At 37.6% G+C, this 20,388-nt stretch overlaps 1 protein-coding gene across 3 annotated transcripts in view; it reads left to right on the top strand.

Annotated features, from left to right (window-relative positions):
* Positions 1-20,388, top strand: part of LOC128998514 (talin-2) — a 131,338-nt gene that overhangs the window by 28,706 nt on the left and 82,244 nt on the right. For all 3 annotated transcript variants that reach the window (XM_054424683.1, XM_054424684.1, XM_054424685.1), the window contains exons 3-4: positions 13,428-13,587; positions 14,505-14,602. In XM_054424683.1, coding sequence (XP_054280658.1) covers positions 13,452-13,587; positions 14,505-14,602 — 234 coding nt within the window. In that variant the 5' untranslated portion in view covers positions 13,428-13,451. The remainder of the gene's footprint in view (positions 1-13,427; positions 13,588-14,504; positions 14,603-20,388) is intronic.

Below are 20,388 nucleotides of genomic sequence, written 5' to 3'. Positions count from 1 at the left end.
CAAATAAAAGTAGGCCTACAGTGTATTTTTATGTTTTAATCGTAATGTATCTAAGTGTAATATCGTTCGTGTACGTGTTTCAAAACTTCAAGACGCACCCAATGGGGAAGAACAAGGACTTATATTAGGACTGATGATGGCAATTTATTCTGCCGAAATGCATCTCCTGTAATAGGACACAGCACATAAGGATCGACTGGCGGACACACGTAATTTAACCTTTTATTGTATGTCATACCGATCCGGAACAACAACAACATAAAATGAACATGCGAATATACAGGAGTGGAGTCGACTTATTTGAGATTTTATATGTAGACGATTATTTTGTCAATTTTAGAATGTCGCTTATCGGTATTTCCGTTTATACTGGAAACGTTTCGGATTTTATTCTTGGCGTAAAGGTGCATTATATACGGTTTTTGTTAAACTTTTAATATTCTCACATCCGTACATTTTAAGCAAAAAATTCTTACCTCTGCCAACATTTAATAAATGTACTACTTTACTTTGACTGTAGATTTTAACGTTCAGTTAGACGTCTTGCAGTGCAGTTCAATATTGTAAGCAAAATAATACCTAATGTAAATATGTAGTTTATGAGGTAACAAAAGGAAAAGTAGCATTAGTTGTAGAATATAACCTCGACTATTCCGGTTAATATAAAACATATTGCAAGGCATGGGCAATCCTCAGCTTATGAAGTATATAATAGTTTTATGGTTGAGTCAATATGTTTATGGTTTTCTCAGTCAAGCCATAGACTGTATTTAAAAAAGTTTTACCTAAACTCTAATTTTGACACCGCAAGGGACTATCTAGGAATCAAAATGGTTGATCGAACGAAAATAAAGTGCTCAGGTAAACGTACTCACCCGAGATACTAATTTAAATAGAAAATATTAAAAATTAATAAGGTACAATCATTAAAAACTACATACAGTTCGTGATAGCAAGAGATAATTTTATATGGATTAACTACGAAAATATGTTATTTAATTTAATAGGCACAAGTGTACTCCAAAATCCTACTTCTTGTAGTTTCTTTGACATTAATTGTTAAACTTACCCAACAATAATTTGCCAAACTTACCCACAATTTCGAGTTTTTGATAAACACTTGTTCTAAGCTGGAACCATGGACAGTCCATCCTCTAGGGTTTTGTGTGAAGCATTTGTTTGTTGAGTACTCAGTAGATATAGTATACAGTATACAGTGCAGTAGTAGATAGACAGTAGTATGATGAGTATGTCACTATGGAACCACCATCATCACCACGTGACATGTCCGAGCTCACTGTGTTGTCTACTGTGGTGTCCTCACCGCCATCACCCCCTAGCTGTGAGTGATACAGTAGCTACAGTATACAGTACAGTAGTAGATAGACAGTAGTATGATGAGTATGTCACTATGGAACCACCACCATCACCACGTGACATGTCCGAGCTCACTGTGTTGTCTACTGTGGTGTCCTCACCGCCATCACCCCCTAGCTGTGAGTGATACAGTAGCTACAGTATACAGTACAGTAGTAGATAGACAGTAGCATGATGAGTATGTCACTATGGAACCACCATCATCACCACGTGACATGTCCGAGCTCACTGTGTTGTCTACTGTGGTGTCCTCACCGCCATCACCCCCTAGCTGTGAGTGATACAGTAGCTACAGTATACAGTACAGTAGTAGATAGACAGTAGCATGATGAGTATGTCACTATGGAACCACCATCATCACCACGTGACATGTCCGAGCTCACTGTGTTGTCTACTGTGGTGTCCTCACCGCCATCACCCCCTAGCTGTGAGTGATACAGTAGCTACAGTATACAGTACAGTAGTAGATAGACAGTAGCATGATGAGTATGTCACTATGGAACCACCATCATCACCACGTGACATGTCCGAGCTCACTGTGTTGTCTACTGTGGTGTCCTCACCGCCATCACCCCCTAGCTGTGAGTGATACAGTAGCTACAGTATACAGTACAGTAGTAGATAGACAGTAGCATGATGAGTATGTCACTATGGAACCACCATCATCACCACGTGACATGTCCGAGCTCACTGTGTTGTCTACTGTGGTGTCCTCACCGCCATCACCCCCTAGCTGTGAGTGATACAGTAGCTACAGTATACAGTACAGTAGTAGATAGACAGTAGCATGATGAGTATGTCACTATGGAACCACCATCATCACCACGTGACATGTCCGAGCTCACTGTGTTGTCTACTGTGGTGTCCTCACCGCCATCACCCCCTAGCTGTGAGTGATACAGTAGCTACAGTATACAGTACAGTAGTAGATAGACAGTAGCATGATGAGTATGTCACTATGGAACCACCATCATCACCACGTGACATGTCCGAGCTCACTGTGTTGTCTACTGTGGTGTCCTCACCGCCATCACCCCCTAGCTGTGAGTGATACAGTAGCTACAGTATACAGTACAGTAGTAGATAGACAGTAGTATGATGAGTATGTCACTATGGAACCACCACCATCACCACGTGACATGTCCGAGCTCACTGTGTTGTCTACTGTGGTGTCCTCACCGCCATCACCCCCTAGCTGTGAGTGATACAGTAGCTACAGTATACAGTACAGTAGTAGATAGACAGTAGCATGATGAGTATGTCACTATGGAACCACCATCATCACCACGTGACATGTCCGAGCTCACTGTGTTGTCTACTGTGGTGTCCTCACCGCCATCACCCCCTAGCTGTGAGTGATACAGTAGCTACAGTATACAGTACAGTAGTAGATAGACAGTAGCATGATGAGTATGTCACTATGGAACCACCATCATCACCACGTGACATGTCCGAGCTCACTGTGTTGTCTACTGTGGTGTCCTCACCGCCATCACCCCCTAGCTGTGAGTGATACAGTAGCTACAGTATACAGTACAGTAGTAGATAGACAGTAGCATGATGAGTATGTCACTATGGAACCACCATCATCACCACGTGACATGTCCGAGCTCACTGTGTTGTCTACTGTGGTGTCCTCACCGCCATCACCCCCTAGCTGTGAGTGATACAGTAGCTACAGTATACAGTACAGTAGTAGATAGACAGTAGCATGATGAGTATGTCACTATGGAACCACCATCATCACCACGTGACATGTCCGAGCTCACTGTGTTGTCTACTGTGGTGTCCTCACCGCCATCACCCCCTAGCTGTGAGTGATACAGTAGCTACAGTATACAGTACAGTAGTAGATAGACAGTAGCATGATGAGTATGTCACTATGGAACCACCATCATCACCACGTGACATGTCCGAGCTCACTGTGTTGTCTACTGTGGTGTCCTCACCGCCATCACCCCCTAGCTGTGAGTGATACAGTAGCTACAGTATACAGTACAGTAGTAGATAGACAGTAGCATGATGAGTATGTCACTATGGAACCACCATCATCACCACGTGACATGTCCGAGCTCACTGTGTTGTCTACTGTGGTGTCCTCACCGCCATCACCCCCTAGCTGTGAGTGATACAGTAGCTACAGTATACAGTACAGTAGTAGATAGACAGTAGCATGATGAGTATGTCACTATGGAACCACCATCATCACCACGTGACATGTCCGAGCTCACTGTGTTGTCTACTGTGGTGTCCTCACCGCCATCACCCCCTAGCTGTGAGTGATACAGTAGCTACAGTATACAGTACAGTAGTAGATAGACAGTAGCATGATGAGTATGTCACTATGGAACCACCATCATCACCACGTGACATGTCCGAGCTCACTGTGTTGTCTACTGTGGTGTCCTCACCGCCATCACCCCCTAGCTGTGAGTGATACAGTAGCTACAGTATACAGTACAGTAGTAGATAGACAGTAGTATGATGAGTATGTCACTATGGAACCACCACCATCACCACGTGACATGTCCGAGCTCACTGTGTTGTCTACTGTGGTGTCCTCACCGCCATCACCCCCTAGCTGTGAGTGATACAGTAGCTACAGTATACAGTACAGTAGTAGATAGACAGTAGCATGATGAGTATGTCACTATGGAACCACCATCATCACCACGTGACATGTCCGAGCTCACTGTGTTGTCTACTGTGGTGTCCTCACCGCCATCACCCCCTAGCTGTGAGTGATACAGTAGCTACAGTATACAGTACAGTAGTAGATAGACAGTAGCATGATGAGTATGTCACTATGGAACCACCATCATCACCACGTGACATGTCCGAGCTCACTGTGTTGTCTACTGTGGTGTCCTCACCGCCATCACCCCCTAGCTGTGAGTGATACAGTAGCTACAGTATACAGTACAGTAGTAGATAGACAGTAGCATGATGAGTATGTCACTATGGAACCACCATCATCACCACGTGACATGTCCGAGCTCACTGTGTTGTCTACTGTGGTGTCCTCACCGCCATCACCCCCTAGCTGTGAGTGATACAGTAGCTACAGTATACAGTGCAGTAGTAGATAGACAGTAGTATGATGAGTATGTCACTATGGAACCACCATCATCACCACGTGACATGTCCGAGCTCACTGTGTTGTCTACTGTGGTGTCCTCACCGCCATCACCCCCTAGCTGTGAGTGATACAGTAGCTACAGTATACAGTGCAGTAGTAGATAGACAGTAGTATGATGAGTATGTCACTATGGAACCACCATCATCACCACGTGACATGTCCGAGCTCACTGTGTTGTCTACTGTGGTGTCCTCACCGCCATCACCCCCTAGCTGTGAGTGATACAGTAGCTACAGTATTACAGTACAGTAGTATTTTTACGGTCACGATGGTAAAATAGTTCTGGTAGTTAGTTTACAGTTTGTGCTTCTTACACTGTAGCAGCCGAAGCAGCGCCAGTAGTTTGAAATACTATTTGGAAATTCCCAATTGGTTAAAATAAATTGTACTTCGCCTTTTACATAACAGAGTTTGTTTTTACTAATGATAACGTCAGTTTAATGGTTGATCCATATTAGTAATTTATAGAATGATGGTTTTTAGGTCTGTATATTCGAACAGCCATCTTTATGGTCCTTAAACATTAACAAATGACATAACTGTCTTAAATATAAACAAATAATTGCAACATCTGGTACTGGTTATATTTTGGAAGGCAAATTATAATTTTATTTCAGCGAATTTTTAATATAGGGAATACGCTGTTACCGTAGGTTCATAGTAACCTAGACCCTGCACTGATTTACTTTTTCGTATTGATGTTCCCAGAGGCCAAAGCCCCATCCTTCATAATTCTTAAAATAGTAATTGTGAAAATTTACTATTTTTATTATTTTTAAATTTTATTTAATGAAATCACTATATGTTTCGTCAGTAATGACATTAGCACTATAACTCCAAGAAAATCATCCTATTTTGACGAAACTCTGTACAAATGTGTATTTGAACGACACAGTGATCGGACGATAGGAACGGGGAATTCTGGGGTAAAAATTGGTTTTCCCATTTTGACACCCCAAAACATAACAAGTCATAATTTCTTTGTGAACTGATCTATATATAAAAAAATAGCATACTAAAGCGTTGTTGTACGCCAAACAAAAATAAAATTTTCATGTTATTATTATGAATGATCAATAAACTGTTATAATTTGCTTGTTTATGGATTATATTTTATCTAATTTGGTAAACATTTCTAGAGCTATTAATATTTCAATAAAACAAACTTTATTACCTTCCCTGTTGCAGCAAACCTAAGTATTCATTTAAATAATGTAGTTTTTAAATAGGAAATTAAGTCATTTTTATGTTTATGATCCATCCGTTTCTGTTCTAATTAATACGTAGGTGTTAGTAAATGTTAATGGCTCACCATAAAACGTTTGTTGGAGGTGGTTTTATTACAGTCCGTTATTACCAAAGCCATAGAGTCAGCTTTCCTTTTTATTTTTAGAGATAAGCTAGCAAAGAAGCGAAAACCACATGTATACCACATATTGTTCTTTAGCTTGTGTGTAGGCTTTTCTTATACAAACAACTTTTCTTTTACAAATAAACTGTTTTTTTTTTTCGCGTCACCGGTTATTTATCTTCATTTCGACTAACGTATTTGAAAGAACCACTCATGTCTCAAGTTTTCAAACATTTCATGCGTATCATAGAGTTTAAATATATTTTAAAATTTTATTAAAAACTAAAAATATTTGTAATAATAACGATGAATTAGTAGTACAGTATTGTAATAATTTGCCATTTGATATGGAAACGAACTAAACCACAGAAACTAAATAAGACGATTTTATATGCAAAATTACTTTAGTGAAATATTAGTTTTTACATATTATCGATGATATTTCATCTACTACTGTATTAACGTAGTCTGGCACTAATTTAACCTCAAGATAGTGTTAAGTGATAAGAAATGTTATCACAAGGCTTAAGTGAGTCAGGTGTGACAGAAACCTAATAACACAATAAAATGAACCTGTTATAACACTTTCCATCATCGTGTGCTGTTGGGTAACTTGATATTAAATGTTACTTTGGAGCTAATCACAGTTGGCGTACACTTAGGCGCTTGTTATATGAATGAATTTTTAGACGTATTCTGTCTTATATGAACCTCCACGAGTATCTCACGATTTTCCGACGGTTTTCGGGTGTTTTAAAACTGCTTGAATCAAGAATTTAAAACCCCTAAGCCCCTCTCCCAAATGTAACCTCTATATTGTTTCATCCGGCATAAATATTAATTTTTTTACTCACTTAGCTACTTAATCGGTGTATATTTAATGTTTAATCGATCTCGATGTTAATGACTAATTAATCACCCGGGAGCACGCAGGTTTGATGTGATGGGGGCAACGACCTCGCTTGGTACAGGGAGTGTCGCTATGCCTGTGGACTTGTGTATTATTGATTACACTTGAATTGGGCCGATGTCGGCCGATGTTTTCGGTGTGGCTGATACCATTGTACAATGAGCGTCGTTCGGTTGCTCGGCAACCCATCCCTTTCCCCCTCCCCCACCCAACTGTCCTACACCCTTCGTCAACCACCACAGATCTCGGTCACCGTCAACTCACTACGTGAAACAATGGACCAATACCAATGCTAGGCTGGGGCAAGTAGCAAAGCAGCAAAGCATTTTCGAGGTTTCCTTCTACTTTTGAACAGCGGTGGGAACATCGCGTTGAATTAAACTGCAGCGTACATAGTACAGTAGTCAATCAAATATGTGAATGTTTTGTTACAACTAAAGGCCAGTTATTTTGATCTTTCCTGGATCAAAACGCCCCCAGAACACCGTAGCAGTTTTTGACGTCATTAAACAGATTAGACGTGTTATTTTAAGCTATGTATTTATTTAACACAATATATATATTTAAATGAAACCTCAACACATATATTGCATTGGTACCTATATATATATATATTATTAGATAATTATCGTTATCTAATTATTGTTATTAGATTGGTATAGGCTATATCTATCAGTTTTAGTTAGAACGCCGGAATTATACATCCGGAGTGTAAAAAAGCTAGGACAAACACCGCGTGCACAAATTCCTTGAGAATTCTAAAATTTCCTGTCCAATTGTTTACATATGGACCAACAAAAAAAAAATCAGAATACACAAACTTTTTTCTTTAAGGTAACAATCCCGTTTTCTTATACTCAACATACTGCTCCTGAACAGTCTGAGTTTCAAGGTTACGCCTGGGAAATTAGGTTGATATTGGTCTGAGATTTGACCAGCACGAAAAACAGATGGCTAAACATTAGTTTTGTCTACAACTACTAACTATTTGTTCAGGTAAATATAATGCTGTCTACAGTAAGAAGTCTGATGACGCGAATACCAGCCAAAAACGTCACTTGGTTTGAATCTTGGTTTGTGTCTTTGGTTTGATCGCAGAATAAAGATTGAGTCATTCTTTTACTCTTTAATTTGGGGTCTGATTAAGTGACGTTACAGAAGAAATTATTCATACAATACTCAATTGCCTTGTGTATCACCAAGTGTTTCAAGTTTGTACCATCGCGAAGCTCAGGAAGGCTTAATTTCAAAGTCCATGTGCAGTATACGGTATTCAATCGTCAAGTGTCATCATTGATTATACAGTATATTCTTAGTCAATGGTGTTATGAACTTACCTCCACCGACTCCACGAATGTGTTCTAAAATGATGATTTTTATGTTTTAACACGTCTTCTGTGTTTTGTGTGTCTACAATTGTGATTTTTCGCGACCTCCAGGTTGAAAAAGATTGAATAAACTTACAAAAAAAAAAAAAAAAAAAAAAAATGGCTCTATGGTTTTGAAAATTATGCCATGCGTTTAAAAAACAATTATCTCGCTCTCTCGTGAAATGCCACTAGCGTTAAAAAAAACCATAGTAGTTCTAGTACAAACAAACGTAGATTTGGTGATACACAAGGTAGGACCTAATACTAACTTTTTACCTAAGAATTCACAATGATTCAGAGGTTACGCAACAATGGGAAATTAACCATTTCAGTATTTTATTTTGAAAGAACTTAACAGTAAAAATATTAATTGTTTTACATGATAGTCTTAATGAGGTTATACGCGATTAGTGGTCTAACAAGCTTTTTAATTTAGTTTACTCTACAATTTACACATATGTTTACTACATTTATTTGGATTCGTCCATTATCACCATTTAATGTCTGAATGATATCAGTTGCGATGTCAACATTTCATATCAAACAGCTGCAGAGTCGAGAGAGCCGTCTCCCTCTTTCTGTTGTAATGACCTATCTTCTTCCTGTACGGGACAATAGAGGGTGTTTACAACCCTACGCAAAAACTCTTTGCTGCCATTAACAGCTCAATTCTTGCATTTGTTGTAATGCTAGCCAAGGCAGGACTTTGTACTAAATTGACAACATGTAAAATGAATTTGAATATGTTAAGTGACAATGGCCACAATTTGGGGTGCTAATATCTAGGCCAAGTGAACAAACAACTATTTTCACAGGATTGAGTGAAAACTTTGTTTAATAGCAAACCTAAGGACCAACGAAATTTGCATTTGCCTGATTGAGTTTTTATTTAATATTTCCTTAAATATGTCACATTCGCTCCCTATAAAAAAAACCGAAAAAACATCAACTTAAACGGGTACTTAGTTTGCCTCTGCAGGAAAGGTAATAAGGGGCATTTTAGTGAAATTTTAATAGCTTAAAACGAAATACGTAGATTTGCTAATTTTTTTCAGGATACATCCATAAACAATCAAACTACAACAGTTTACTTATTTTTCATGAAATAACATGGGAATTTTAAATTTACAGTTTTTGAATATCTTTTGTAACCATAAAGCATACAACAACGCTTCAGTGTACTAAATTATTTGAGTTTTTAAGCTCTACAACTTGGTTTGGAAAGAAATTGCTCAACATTATGTTTTTAGGATTAAAAATGAGAAAACCCAATTTTTACCCCATGAGACCCCCTATAAAACCCAGTTCCCATTATGAATAAATCCAGATTTACAAGTTTTTACCGAATTTCCTCAAAATCGGGTGGATTTTTGCTCGATTCATCGCGCCAACGTACATACACTCAAACACACATGCTTGTAGCCTATTATACAGGGTTGGGCAAATGTGTGGATACCCCTAGTTAACTTTTTAATGGGTGACACCAGGAAAACTAAACTCCACAAACCTTCATAAAAAATAAAACTGCACTTTTTGGACGGTATCCCAATTTTTCCCGGGACCCCAAAATGGGGTATTTTGGGGGTAGCTCCAAAATTTTAAATGTAAAGCCCCATCGAGTGACACCTCATTTTAAGGGCCTTTATTAAAGAAGAATATCAGCGAAAACTAGAGGTCTCTATCTCAACCCAGTACGACATGGCGGTCATTTGAAAATTCATCGTACAATTTAACCGCATTAAAAGTTTCTCTCAGGCTGATGAAAATTTAAAATGACCGCCATGTCGTACTGGGTTGAGATAGAGACCTCTGGTTTTCGCTGATATTCTTCTTTAATAAAGCCCTTTAAAATGAAGTGTCACTCGATGGGGCTTTACATTTAAAATTTTGGGAAAAATTGGGATACCGTCCAAAAAGGGCAGTTTTACTTTTTATGAAGATATGTGGAGTTTAGTTTTCCTGGTGTTACCCATTAAAAAGTTAACTAGGGGTATCCACACATTTGCCCAACCCTGTATGATTTCCAACAGATGGTGATTTTTCCTCTGGAAACATCAAAAGAGAATTGAGAAAGTAAATGGGTCTCAGGTTCAGGTCTTACCATGAGATAAAATGCAGCATTTTAAATTTGTGACTAATCAAAATTGGCTGTGCATGTAATTTTTTGTCATCATGAGGGATCTCTTAACTAAAGTGGCTAGTTAATTCATCCCATTTGTTTCAATTACCCCATGTCTGTTAGGCTCAAGATTTTCTGCATTTATCACATTCAAGCATAAGTTTTTACTGTTTCTACATTTTGCAGTACTGTAATGATGTACTTGAACATTTAATCCAGGATATTAGTGTGCTAGGAGTTAGGTGGCCTTTACAATATTAGACAACATATTTACCTTTATTTACCTGGCTGTTTGGAGTGTACTATATTACATTTTATCCTAATGTAAAACATGTAAATCCTGGCCGTAACATGATCAACATGGACTTCAAACAGAATTGCCTAACATACCATACCCAAATTATAAAATATTTTTTTGAAACTTACTTTTATGGTTGTAAACTTAAAATACCCCCGCCGCAGCAAACCTACAGACTACTACAAAAAGTTAATTTGAATTTGTCTGATTGATTTTTTACTGAAGTGTTTCCAAATAAGTTAGATATTTGTATTCCCCATTTAAATAACATTAGATTGAACGAGTAATTGATTTTCCTGCAACCTGGGAATGTTAATAGTAGGTATAGGATGAAATTAAAAATGTAAAATTGTATCAAAGTTTGTATTTTCTCCATTAGAAACAAGTGAATTTTAAATGTACAGTTTTTGGAATTTTCTCCATGACCTTATATTGTAGGCTACAATAATGCTTCAGTGTACAGAAAAAGTTTTTTTTTTTTTTATAATCTAGGCCTACACAATGGCTTGATGGAAAAAATAGCCATTTCCATGTTTTAAGCGTATAAATGTGAAGAATCAATTTATAAAAATGTCAAAACCCCTTAACATCCTGAAAAAAATTTTACCTACGACCGTTTTTTAAAGTAGCCATTTCAGTCCAGTTCTTAGAATTGATAAGTTTCACTTTACAGCTGTTTACTTTCATATCCGCATAGTTTCATTTCATATCCGCATAGTTTTCTCATATCCACACAGGTAACGGACCAATGAGGTTCAAGTATTGAGAGAAAAGAATTAAAATTGTAATGCTTCGAACGTCAACTAATCAGCTGATCAGCTGATCAGTTGACCAATTTAATTGTTGATCCGACTTGTTCATGTTGATACTCGCGTATTCTTAATTAAGTTGGTGGAAGTCCAAAAATAAATGAAATATTTGCCGAATTGTACCTGATACAATATTATTTATGGTAAGAATGCTGCTAGCAATGTAATATTTAACGAAGTTTAACAAACACGTTATTACAGGAAATCAGCTGATTATACAACAAGTCTTTGCATCACTTTCAGTGGCAATGACAATACACGAAAACATAACCTCTCTAAAAAGTTATCAGTAGTTATTGTTAGTAATTAAATCCAGATTGATAGTAATTAAAAAACGATCGTAGGTAAAGTAGTGTACGCAACTCGCGTTACTAGTCTTTACGACACTCGTAGAAGTTTTTAAGGCACGAGCCTTGGCGAGTGCCTTAAATTTTCTACTCGTGTCGTAAAGACTCACTTAACGCAATCGTTGCGTAAACTACTAATCCATCACCCAATCCTGCTGCTTCCCGTAGTCAATCAAGTTCATGCAGCACATTTATGACAAATTTAATCAAAATCGGAATTTGAACAAATAGTGTTTTTGGTCATTGGGGACATAAAAAAAAAAAATTGGTTCTGGGTCTAGGTATTTCCGTTCCACGTACAGTAGACTCCCTCTTATCCGGACACCTTTTAACTGGACATCGGTTTAACCGGACTAGATCGACAGGAAGTGGGGGATACCTATACAACTGTTCTCGTGGGAAAGATTTGAGACCAGTGATCATGTGTCTAAATACAATGCCATTCTAAATTTAAGTCAAATACTGTATACAGTATACATTTAAACGGTCCATTTTAATGAGTTTTTAGGGACGTCGGTTTAACCGGAAAAACCGTTATCCGGACTGGCCTCGGTCCCGAGGAGTGCGGATAGGAGGGAGTGTACTGTATTGTAATAAAATAGCTTCTTCCCTTAAGAAAAATGTAGAAATAAATAGGTAGTCTGGAGCCTAGTGGTGGTTTTTCAATCTATCTTGGCCTATTAAAAAAAAAAAAAACTAATATGTCTCTCAGGCATGAAGAACTTTCTCTGTGTTTGAGAACTAACTTCACTCAAATTCCTGCAATTATCAACCAACAACAGGAAATTGTATTTGCATAATCTGCAACAAATTTTTCAATTTGTGCTTTTAATTAAGCTATTTTAGCATCATATCAGTCAGTTTCTTATGCAATAGAATGTACTTTGACTGCTAATAAAATATACAAATCTTGTAGACAGACCAGAACATTATTTTTATGAAATTTTTTATTGAATATCTCAGTACAGATTACTAATGCAGTATAAAATATATATATATATATATAAACATAAACTCAGCAGGAAATGATATCATTAAATTATGGGATGCCGGTCACTCATAAGGATGATGTTTCCACCATGAGGAACGCTTGTGTTCCATGAGCACTGGTGATGGAGTTGATTAATTTACCCACTAATCACTAATCAAATCACGCTAAAATGTGACATATTTTACTATTATATGCCAAAATTACTTAATTAACTAAACTATAGGATAATAAAAACACAAATTTTGTCCCCTACACACATGTAAAACAAGACAGATCCCGCTAGCGTACACGGATTGAACAACGCAAACTGAGAAGAATATTTCTCCTCGTGCACAAAATATCGCCCTCCTCTGACCGATCCTGATCACACACGAGCTCTTAAGCCGGTTGTTTGGGAAGCGGGCATACCACGAGCTGCGGGACGTGTTGGGAAGCCGGGGAGCCTACGTACAGTCAAAGTGTTATGAAATTATAAAAATAATTACTATCAAGGTCTTAAATTTATATATAGAACCGTAATAGAAACACAAACTCAAAATATGTTTTACAGTATAACAAACCTGCAAACGATGGGATGATTACGAGCAAATATTGTAACTTGTATTCCTGTAAATAGCCTATGTTTGTTTTGAAATAATGTACATTTACCAGCTAAATAGGTCCTAGAAAATAAATATGATACATTTTACTAATTTACATAACCATATTTTTTTCAGAGGAGAAGATACGTATCTGACGAGATGGCTACCCTGTCTTTACGAATCAGCATTGTCGAGAAAAATGTCACCAAAACGATGCAGTTTGATCCTAACACCTCGGTTTACGATGCTTGTCGAGTCATCCGTGAAAAGATAACCGAAGCCAACTTGGGACAGCGTAAGTACTTGAATGTATTGTCTCTAAAGTTGGTTATGAGAAATTTTCAAACTGACACATTAGGAGAACCTCACATATTAAGAAAGAGTTTATATTTTAGTTTGGGATTAGCAGTAGTGAAACACATACTAAAGATTCATACTGTTAGCTGTATTATAATTTTTACTCCTCGACCAAATTTATTCTTTGATTCAGATTTGTTTGTATGGAGGTAAAATGTTTGGCTCCAAGAATAATTTTTTGGGTAGGCTTGACAAGGATCAAGAAAGAGTTTGATCAGGGAACGAGAGGTTTGAAGGGCTCTCCCCTCAAAAAGGGGGAATTGTAAAATTTAAATGCAAAATAATTAGTTTGAATGCTTTCCCTTTATTTACATATAATTAAATTTCTTTATTTATTTATAATTTTGAAATATCTACCAAAATTTTGGGTAGGCCCGGGCCTACCTGGCCTACCCTCTGGAGCCGCCCCTGGTTTGGCAAGTCCAAGGTGGAAAGATCTCATTTTAGCATTTGACATTTGACATGCTTGTTGTTCATTGCTCAAAATATTTTACTTCCATTTTAAATATTTTTCAATGAATAAAATCCATGACATGAAATGTTATACTGTATTTTTAAGACCAGCTAGCAATTTGATTTATTTGACTAAACACAGGCTACAAACTAAACCGTAGGGTTTTCAAGCTCATACCAGTTTAAGACTGATGTGTTATTATGTTGTTTTCAACTTAGAATTATGAAAATGATTTATTGGCTAAAATCTTGAAGGTTTTAATCTTTATATAATTTTATTTAATTCAGATGTAATATGATAATTCATTACGGTCTGCAAGAATGTGACAATGATTCCTAGATAGGCATCAAGTTAGTGGGATTTAGTTGAGTGATTTCAGCAAAAATATTTTGATTTTGCAGCCAAGGATTACGGGTTGTTCCTAGCAGATGAAGATGTGAAGAAAGGGGTTTGGCTGGAGCCAGGTCGAAATCTTGACTATTACATCCTCCGCAATGGGGTAAGTTACCCTTCCTATTTATTATAATTTCTCATTCCGAAAAAGACAGACAATCAAAGCATGTATTTATCCATACAGTATAAATACCCTCAAGTTAATATAAATACATAAGTGGTCGGCAGTTCCGAATGGTTGATACGTTTTCATCTTACATCGATACGGAAAGTAAATAAAAATTTGTCTAATAACACTTAAACCCACTTACACTTATACTGTTAACCCACAGGACAGTATATATGTAAAGTAAGTGGTGATCGATTTCGAGTGGATACTCCAATCATCATCAGACCCTTCTTATATCAATGACACAGATAGACAAACTTACAATACATACGATTACAAACAATGTACAGTAAAATTACGGTAGGCCTATCCCATCGCAAAAGATGAGCTTCCTCGGTTACGAACAGGAATAAACTGTCGGAACGTTTAGGTCAGGATTGCAATGTCCAATAGTTTTTGTTTATCATAACGATGATTAGCTAATTTGAATGAGTTGCCTTAGAGGAGGAGGACATAAAAATTAAAACTAGACTTGTGGAGTTTTCCATTTAGTAGCCTATAGATTCTTGGATTTAAGATTTTGTAGATTTCAATCTCCTCCAGTACACCTTTCCTACTACCCTTTTCATAGTGAAAAAAAAAACATCAAGACCTCAATTTTTCATTTGATTATTATTGTCAATCAGGTGTTGTGCAAATTTCGGTGTTTAGGAGTATATCTAGTTAGGTCTACCCAATGTAATAGCTTTTGAATATTTGATCATTTTGGAACAGCAGACAATTAAAGTATTTTGGCATTGAGTGTCAAAAGTCAGTTTTAGGCTATAAAAATGTTCCTCTAGAATTTTGTTGGCAGTAATCGCCAGAAGTTTAATTACTCCAAATGACTATTAGAAGAATTAGTTGTGTAGAAGTTTAATTTTTAATGCAATATAAAACCTACATTCAATAACTGTATTACTTTCCTGATTGTTGATACCAATAACCTAGTTAGTTTAGTACTAATTAGAATACCAATGAACTAGTACTTTCTAGTCTCTTAGAGTTTGGATTATTGTGTTTACAATTCTTTACACACTCGGAAAATAATGTAATTACTTGTAGGTTCACTCACTGTTATGCTGATACGTTTGAAATGTTAGTCAATTATCACTTAGGACTTAAAGTTTACTCAAAAGTACCTTTGTTGATTGAGAGCACACTATACTTAATAATAAGCTCAAGTTATTATTGTCACCTGTTGTGGTGGTTTGGGTCACATTCAAAGTGGATAGGTGCCAAATGTGAATCATTTCCACTGAAAACATCATGTACAACAATATCTCCTTACGTTAAACTTCATGATACACATTTTGTCTAAATGACTATGGAAAATTTCCCTTTAAACTAGAATTGGAACTATATTTTATTTCAGGTTTAAATATACACATATCAAAGATAGACAGTACAATTTCGTTGTATAGTTGCTTTTTAAGAGGTTAGTTTATTCTTGAATTGGCTCGGGACGCAAACCTACGAAATCACTGACGTCGTGGTGTCACAGTTCGTCACGCTACTGACTGAGTCACTGACTCACCAATGAGAGATATAAGTACTCGACTGGCCTTGGGATGCCCAAAAAGGTGGTTCTGAGTTTCAGCAGCTTCTTTAGGCCCAGTCAAAACACTCCATATTTGCATCCAACTCTTAATATTAAATTGTAAATAAAATTTCACTGGACCAAAAATTCTCCACAGCTTTTAGTTTCTGAATTATTTTCTTTTATCTTTTCTTGATGGATAAAGAGGTTTAGTTTTTCATGAAACGTTTAAGGCCACAGTCTTTAATTTGGATATCGTGAGATACATTTTTTAGCGAATTTCTCTATAGGGATGTCGCTATTACCGTAGGTGGCATGGGAAGACCTAGGCCCGGGACCGATTTACTTTTTCATTTTGATGTCCCCAGAGGCCAAAAACACCATTCGTTCAAATTTTTATACATGTATATATATATATTTATGTGTCCATGAACGTGATAACTTGAGTAATTTTTGTCCGATTTTGATGAAATTTGGTTTAAAGGTGTAAAGCGGGATAAACTTGAATGTGTTCACGAACCAGCATGATCGGACTATGGGAACGGGGGTGTATGGGGGGTTTTATGGGGTAAAAATCGGTTTTTCCAATTTTTGACCCTAAAAACACAATATTTCACAATTTCTTTCTAAACCATTTTGTAGAGCTTAAAAAAACAAATAATTTAGTATATTTAAGCATTATTATGCGCCTAATGGTTACGGAGAAAATTAAAAAAAATTGTAATTTTAAAATTCCCATGTTATTCTTATGGAGAATAAGTCAACTGTTGTAGTTTTCTTGTTTTTTAACATATTTTGATCAAATTTGGAAAATACATTAATTTCTTACTAAAATACAGTACCTATTAGCATTTTACATTAAAAAGACACTTTTTTACCCTCCCTGTTGCAGCAAACCTAAGTACTCGTTAAACTAGTTCTATTTAAATAGGGAATAAATGTGATATTTTTACGGAGACATTTTAGTGTAAATCCAATCAGGCAAATGGAAATTCGCTAAGTGTGCAGGTTTGCTGCGGCGGGGGTATTTATATTTTGGGTATATTTTGGCGGTCTTTAGAGCAATCGGAAAAATTCCTTGCTGTAGGGATGTATTTAATGAGCGGAGCGAGCGAAGCGAGCGAAGCTCTTATACGTCGACTTTTATGCATTTCGTAATACGCAAACTCCTCCTAGACGGCTGAATCAATCGTTTTCAAATTTTGCATGGTGATAAAGACCATATCGGTGAGTGCCAACATCTATATAGCGTTAAAAAAGTCTCTCAGGAATCCGTAGAAAAATGAAACTGAAAATCACATTTTTTTAACATTAGTCTTATGGGTTGCTAGGTAACCATGTTGGCTGAATTAAATAACAAGTAAAAAGTAAACAAAAGATTTGAAGTTTTAGCATGTGCTCATAATAAGCCAACTACCCACAGTATACTAGGAAATTACAAATACAGTACAAAAGGAAAAACATCACTTGTTAATATTGAGCAAAGATTATACTTAAGATTACTCGATACATTGTAGTCAAGGGTAGCAGTGCGAAGTCTAGGATCTGTTTATGACGAATACATTAAGGTATCTGCAATCCTAAAATGCTATGGGAAGGGAAGGAAACAGGTCCGTGACGTAGGAAGTAGTATAGGCAATCATAAAATGCTATGGGAATAGAGGGAAACAGGTCCGTGACGTAGGAAGTGATGAAGGAAGTAGTAAATGCGAGCAGTCCGGAGTGTGGGGACTGTTTATGACGATAAGATTAGGGTATCTGCAATCCTAAAATGCTATGGGAAGGGAGGAAAACAGGTCCGCGACGTAGGAAGTGGTGAAGGAAGTAGTCAAGGCGAGTAGTCCGGAGTGCGGGAACTGTTTATGACGATTAGAATAAGGTATCTGCAATCTTTAAGTGCAATAGGAAGGGAGGGAAACAGGTCCGCGACGTAGGAAGTGGTGAAGGAAGTAGTCAAGGCGAGCTGTCAGGAGTGAGGGAACTGTTTATGGCGATTAGATAAGGGTATGGGCAATCCTAAAATGCTATGGGAAGGGAGGGAAACAGGTCCGCGACGTAGGAAGTGGTGAAGGAAGTAGTCAAGGCGAGCTGTCAGGAGTGAGGGAACTGTTTATGGCGATTAGATAAGGGTATGGGCAATCCTAAAATGCTATGGGAAGGGAGGGAAACAGGTCCGTGACGTAAGAAGTGGTGAAGGAAGTAGTCAAGGCGAGCTGTCTGGAGCGTGGGAACTGTTTATGATGATTAGATTAAGGTATTTGCAATCCTAAAATGCTATGGAAAGGGAGGAAAATAGGTCCGCGACGTAGGAAGTGGTGAAGGAAGTAGTCTAGGCGAGTTGTCCGGAGTGTTGGAAATGTTTATGACAATTAGATTATGGTATCAGCAAACCTAAAATGCTACGGGAAGGGAGGAAAACAGGTCCGCAACGTAGGAAGTGATGAAGGAAGTAGTCAAGGTGAGCTGTCCGGAGTGTGGGAACTGTTTATGACGATTAGATTAAGGTATTTGCAATCCTAATGCTATGGGAAGGGAGGAAAACAGGTCCGCGACGTAGGAAGTGGTGAAGGAAGTAGTCTAGGCGAGTTGTCCGGAGTGTTGGAAATGTTTATGACAATAAGATTAAGGTATCAGCAAACCTAAAATGCTACGGGAAGGGAGGAAAACAGGTCCGCGACGTAGGAAGTGATGAAGGAAGTAGTCAAGGCGAGTAGTCCGGAGTGTGGGAACTGTTTATGACGATTAGATTAAGGTATCTGCAATCTTTAAATGCAATGGAATGGAGGGAAACAGATCCATGACGTAGGAAATTGTGTAGGATGTAGATGTGTGGATTTATGCATCTCCAATACTACGGTGCTTTCAGAGTGAACTAATGATTTTCCCCGAGCAAAGCTCGGTCCCCAGGTACTATAATCAAATGACGACACTAGCTTGAGGTTCGTGACGTATGAAGAGGTTAAGGAAGTAGTAAAGGTGAACAGTCTGGAGTATGGAAACTGTTTATGACGATTAGATTAAGGTCACAACGTTCCTAAAATGCTACGGAAAGGGAGGGAAACAGGTCCGCGATGTGGGAAGTGGCGAAGGAAGTAGTAAAGGCGAGCTGTTCGGAGTGTGGGATCTGTTTATGACGATTAGATTCAGGTATCTGCAATCTTAAAATGCTATGGGAAGAGAGGGAAACAGATCCGCGACGTAGAAACAGGTGAAAGAAGTAGTAAGGTGAGCAGTGTGGAGTGTGGGAACTGGAAACCGTTTGTAGCAGTTTTAATGTATCTGCAATGCTGAAATGCTATGAGAAGGGATGGAAGCATGCCCAAGACATAGGAAATTGTGAAAGAAGTAGTAAAGTCTAGCAGTACGGACAGTGGGGATGTTTGTTGCAATTAGATTAACGTATCTAAAATACTAAAATGCTATGGAAAGCGATGAATACAGGTCCACGACGTAAGTGGTGAAGGAAGTAGTAAAAGCTGGCAGTGCAGAGTGGGGGAACCGTTTGAGCAGATGGATAAATGAATTTGTAATGCTTAAATGCTATGAGAAAGGAAGGAAACAGGCCAATGACGTAGTAAATGGTGAAGGAAGTAGTAAGGCTAACAGCGCAGAGTGTGGGAACTGTCTTTGGCAATTAAATTAATGTATCTGCAATCCTAAAATGCTATGGGAAGAGAGGGAAACAGGTCCACGACGTAGGGTGTGGTGAAGGAAGTAGTAAAGGTGAGCAGTGTTGAGTTTGGGAATGGATTAATGTATCTGCAATGCTAAAATGCTACGGGAAGAGACTGTAGACTGTAATATGTTAAAATGATTACGAAGCACAAATCGATACATATTTTCGATACATGCAATCGTTTACAATAGAAATTTACAACTGAGTTGACAACAGCTGATTTTTACTCCATAGAGGCTAAAAACGATTTTTACTCCCTAAATATTAAAAATGCTACTTTAGACCCGCAGCGCATGCATGAAAAAATACTGTTTTTACTGCAGTAAGACAAAAACAATATAATATGAACCCTTGATGACTCCGCTCAACTTTGTGGATGCCTCTGCGAACGCCACCTAGTTATAATTGTGAGTGGTATTGTCAGTTCTTCTTTACATCTTTTAACCAGTTTTGAAGATAATTCATCGGCATCAGAAGAGGTTTTAGGTTTTAAGGAGTCTATGGTCTTTTTTACTTCTTCAAAAGTTG

The sequence above is a fragment of the Macrosteles quadrilineatus genome, unplaced genomic scaffold (assembly GCF_028750875.1).
Source record: "Macrosteles quadrilineatus isolate MER2022 unplaced genomic scaffold, UCM_ALF_1.0 Scaffold_7__1_contigs__length_78375512, whole genome shotgun sequence".
NCBI classification, from domain to species: domain Eukaryota; kingdom Metazoa; phylum Arthropoda; class Insecta; order Hemiptera; family Cicadellidae; genus Macrosteles; species Macrosteles quadrilineatus.
The sequence above is the reverse complement of the archived record's forward strand: the minus strand, read 5'-3'. Positions and strand labels throughout refer to the sequence as shown.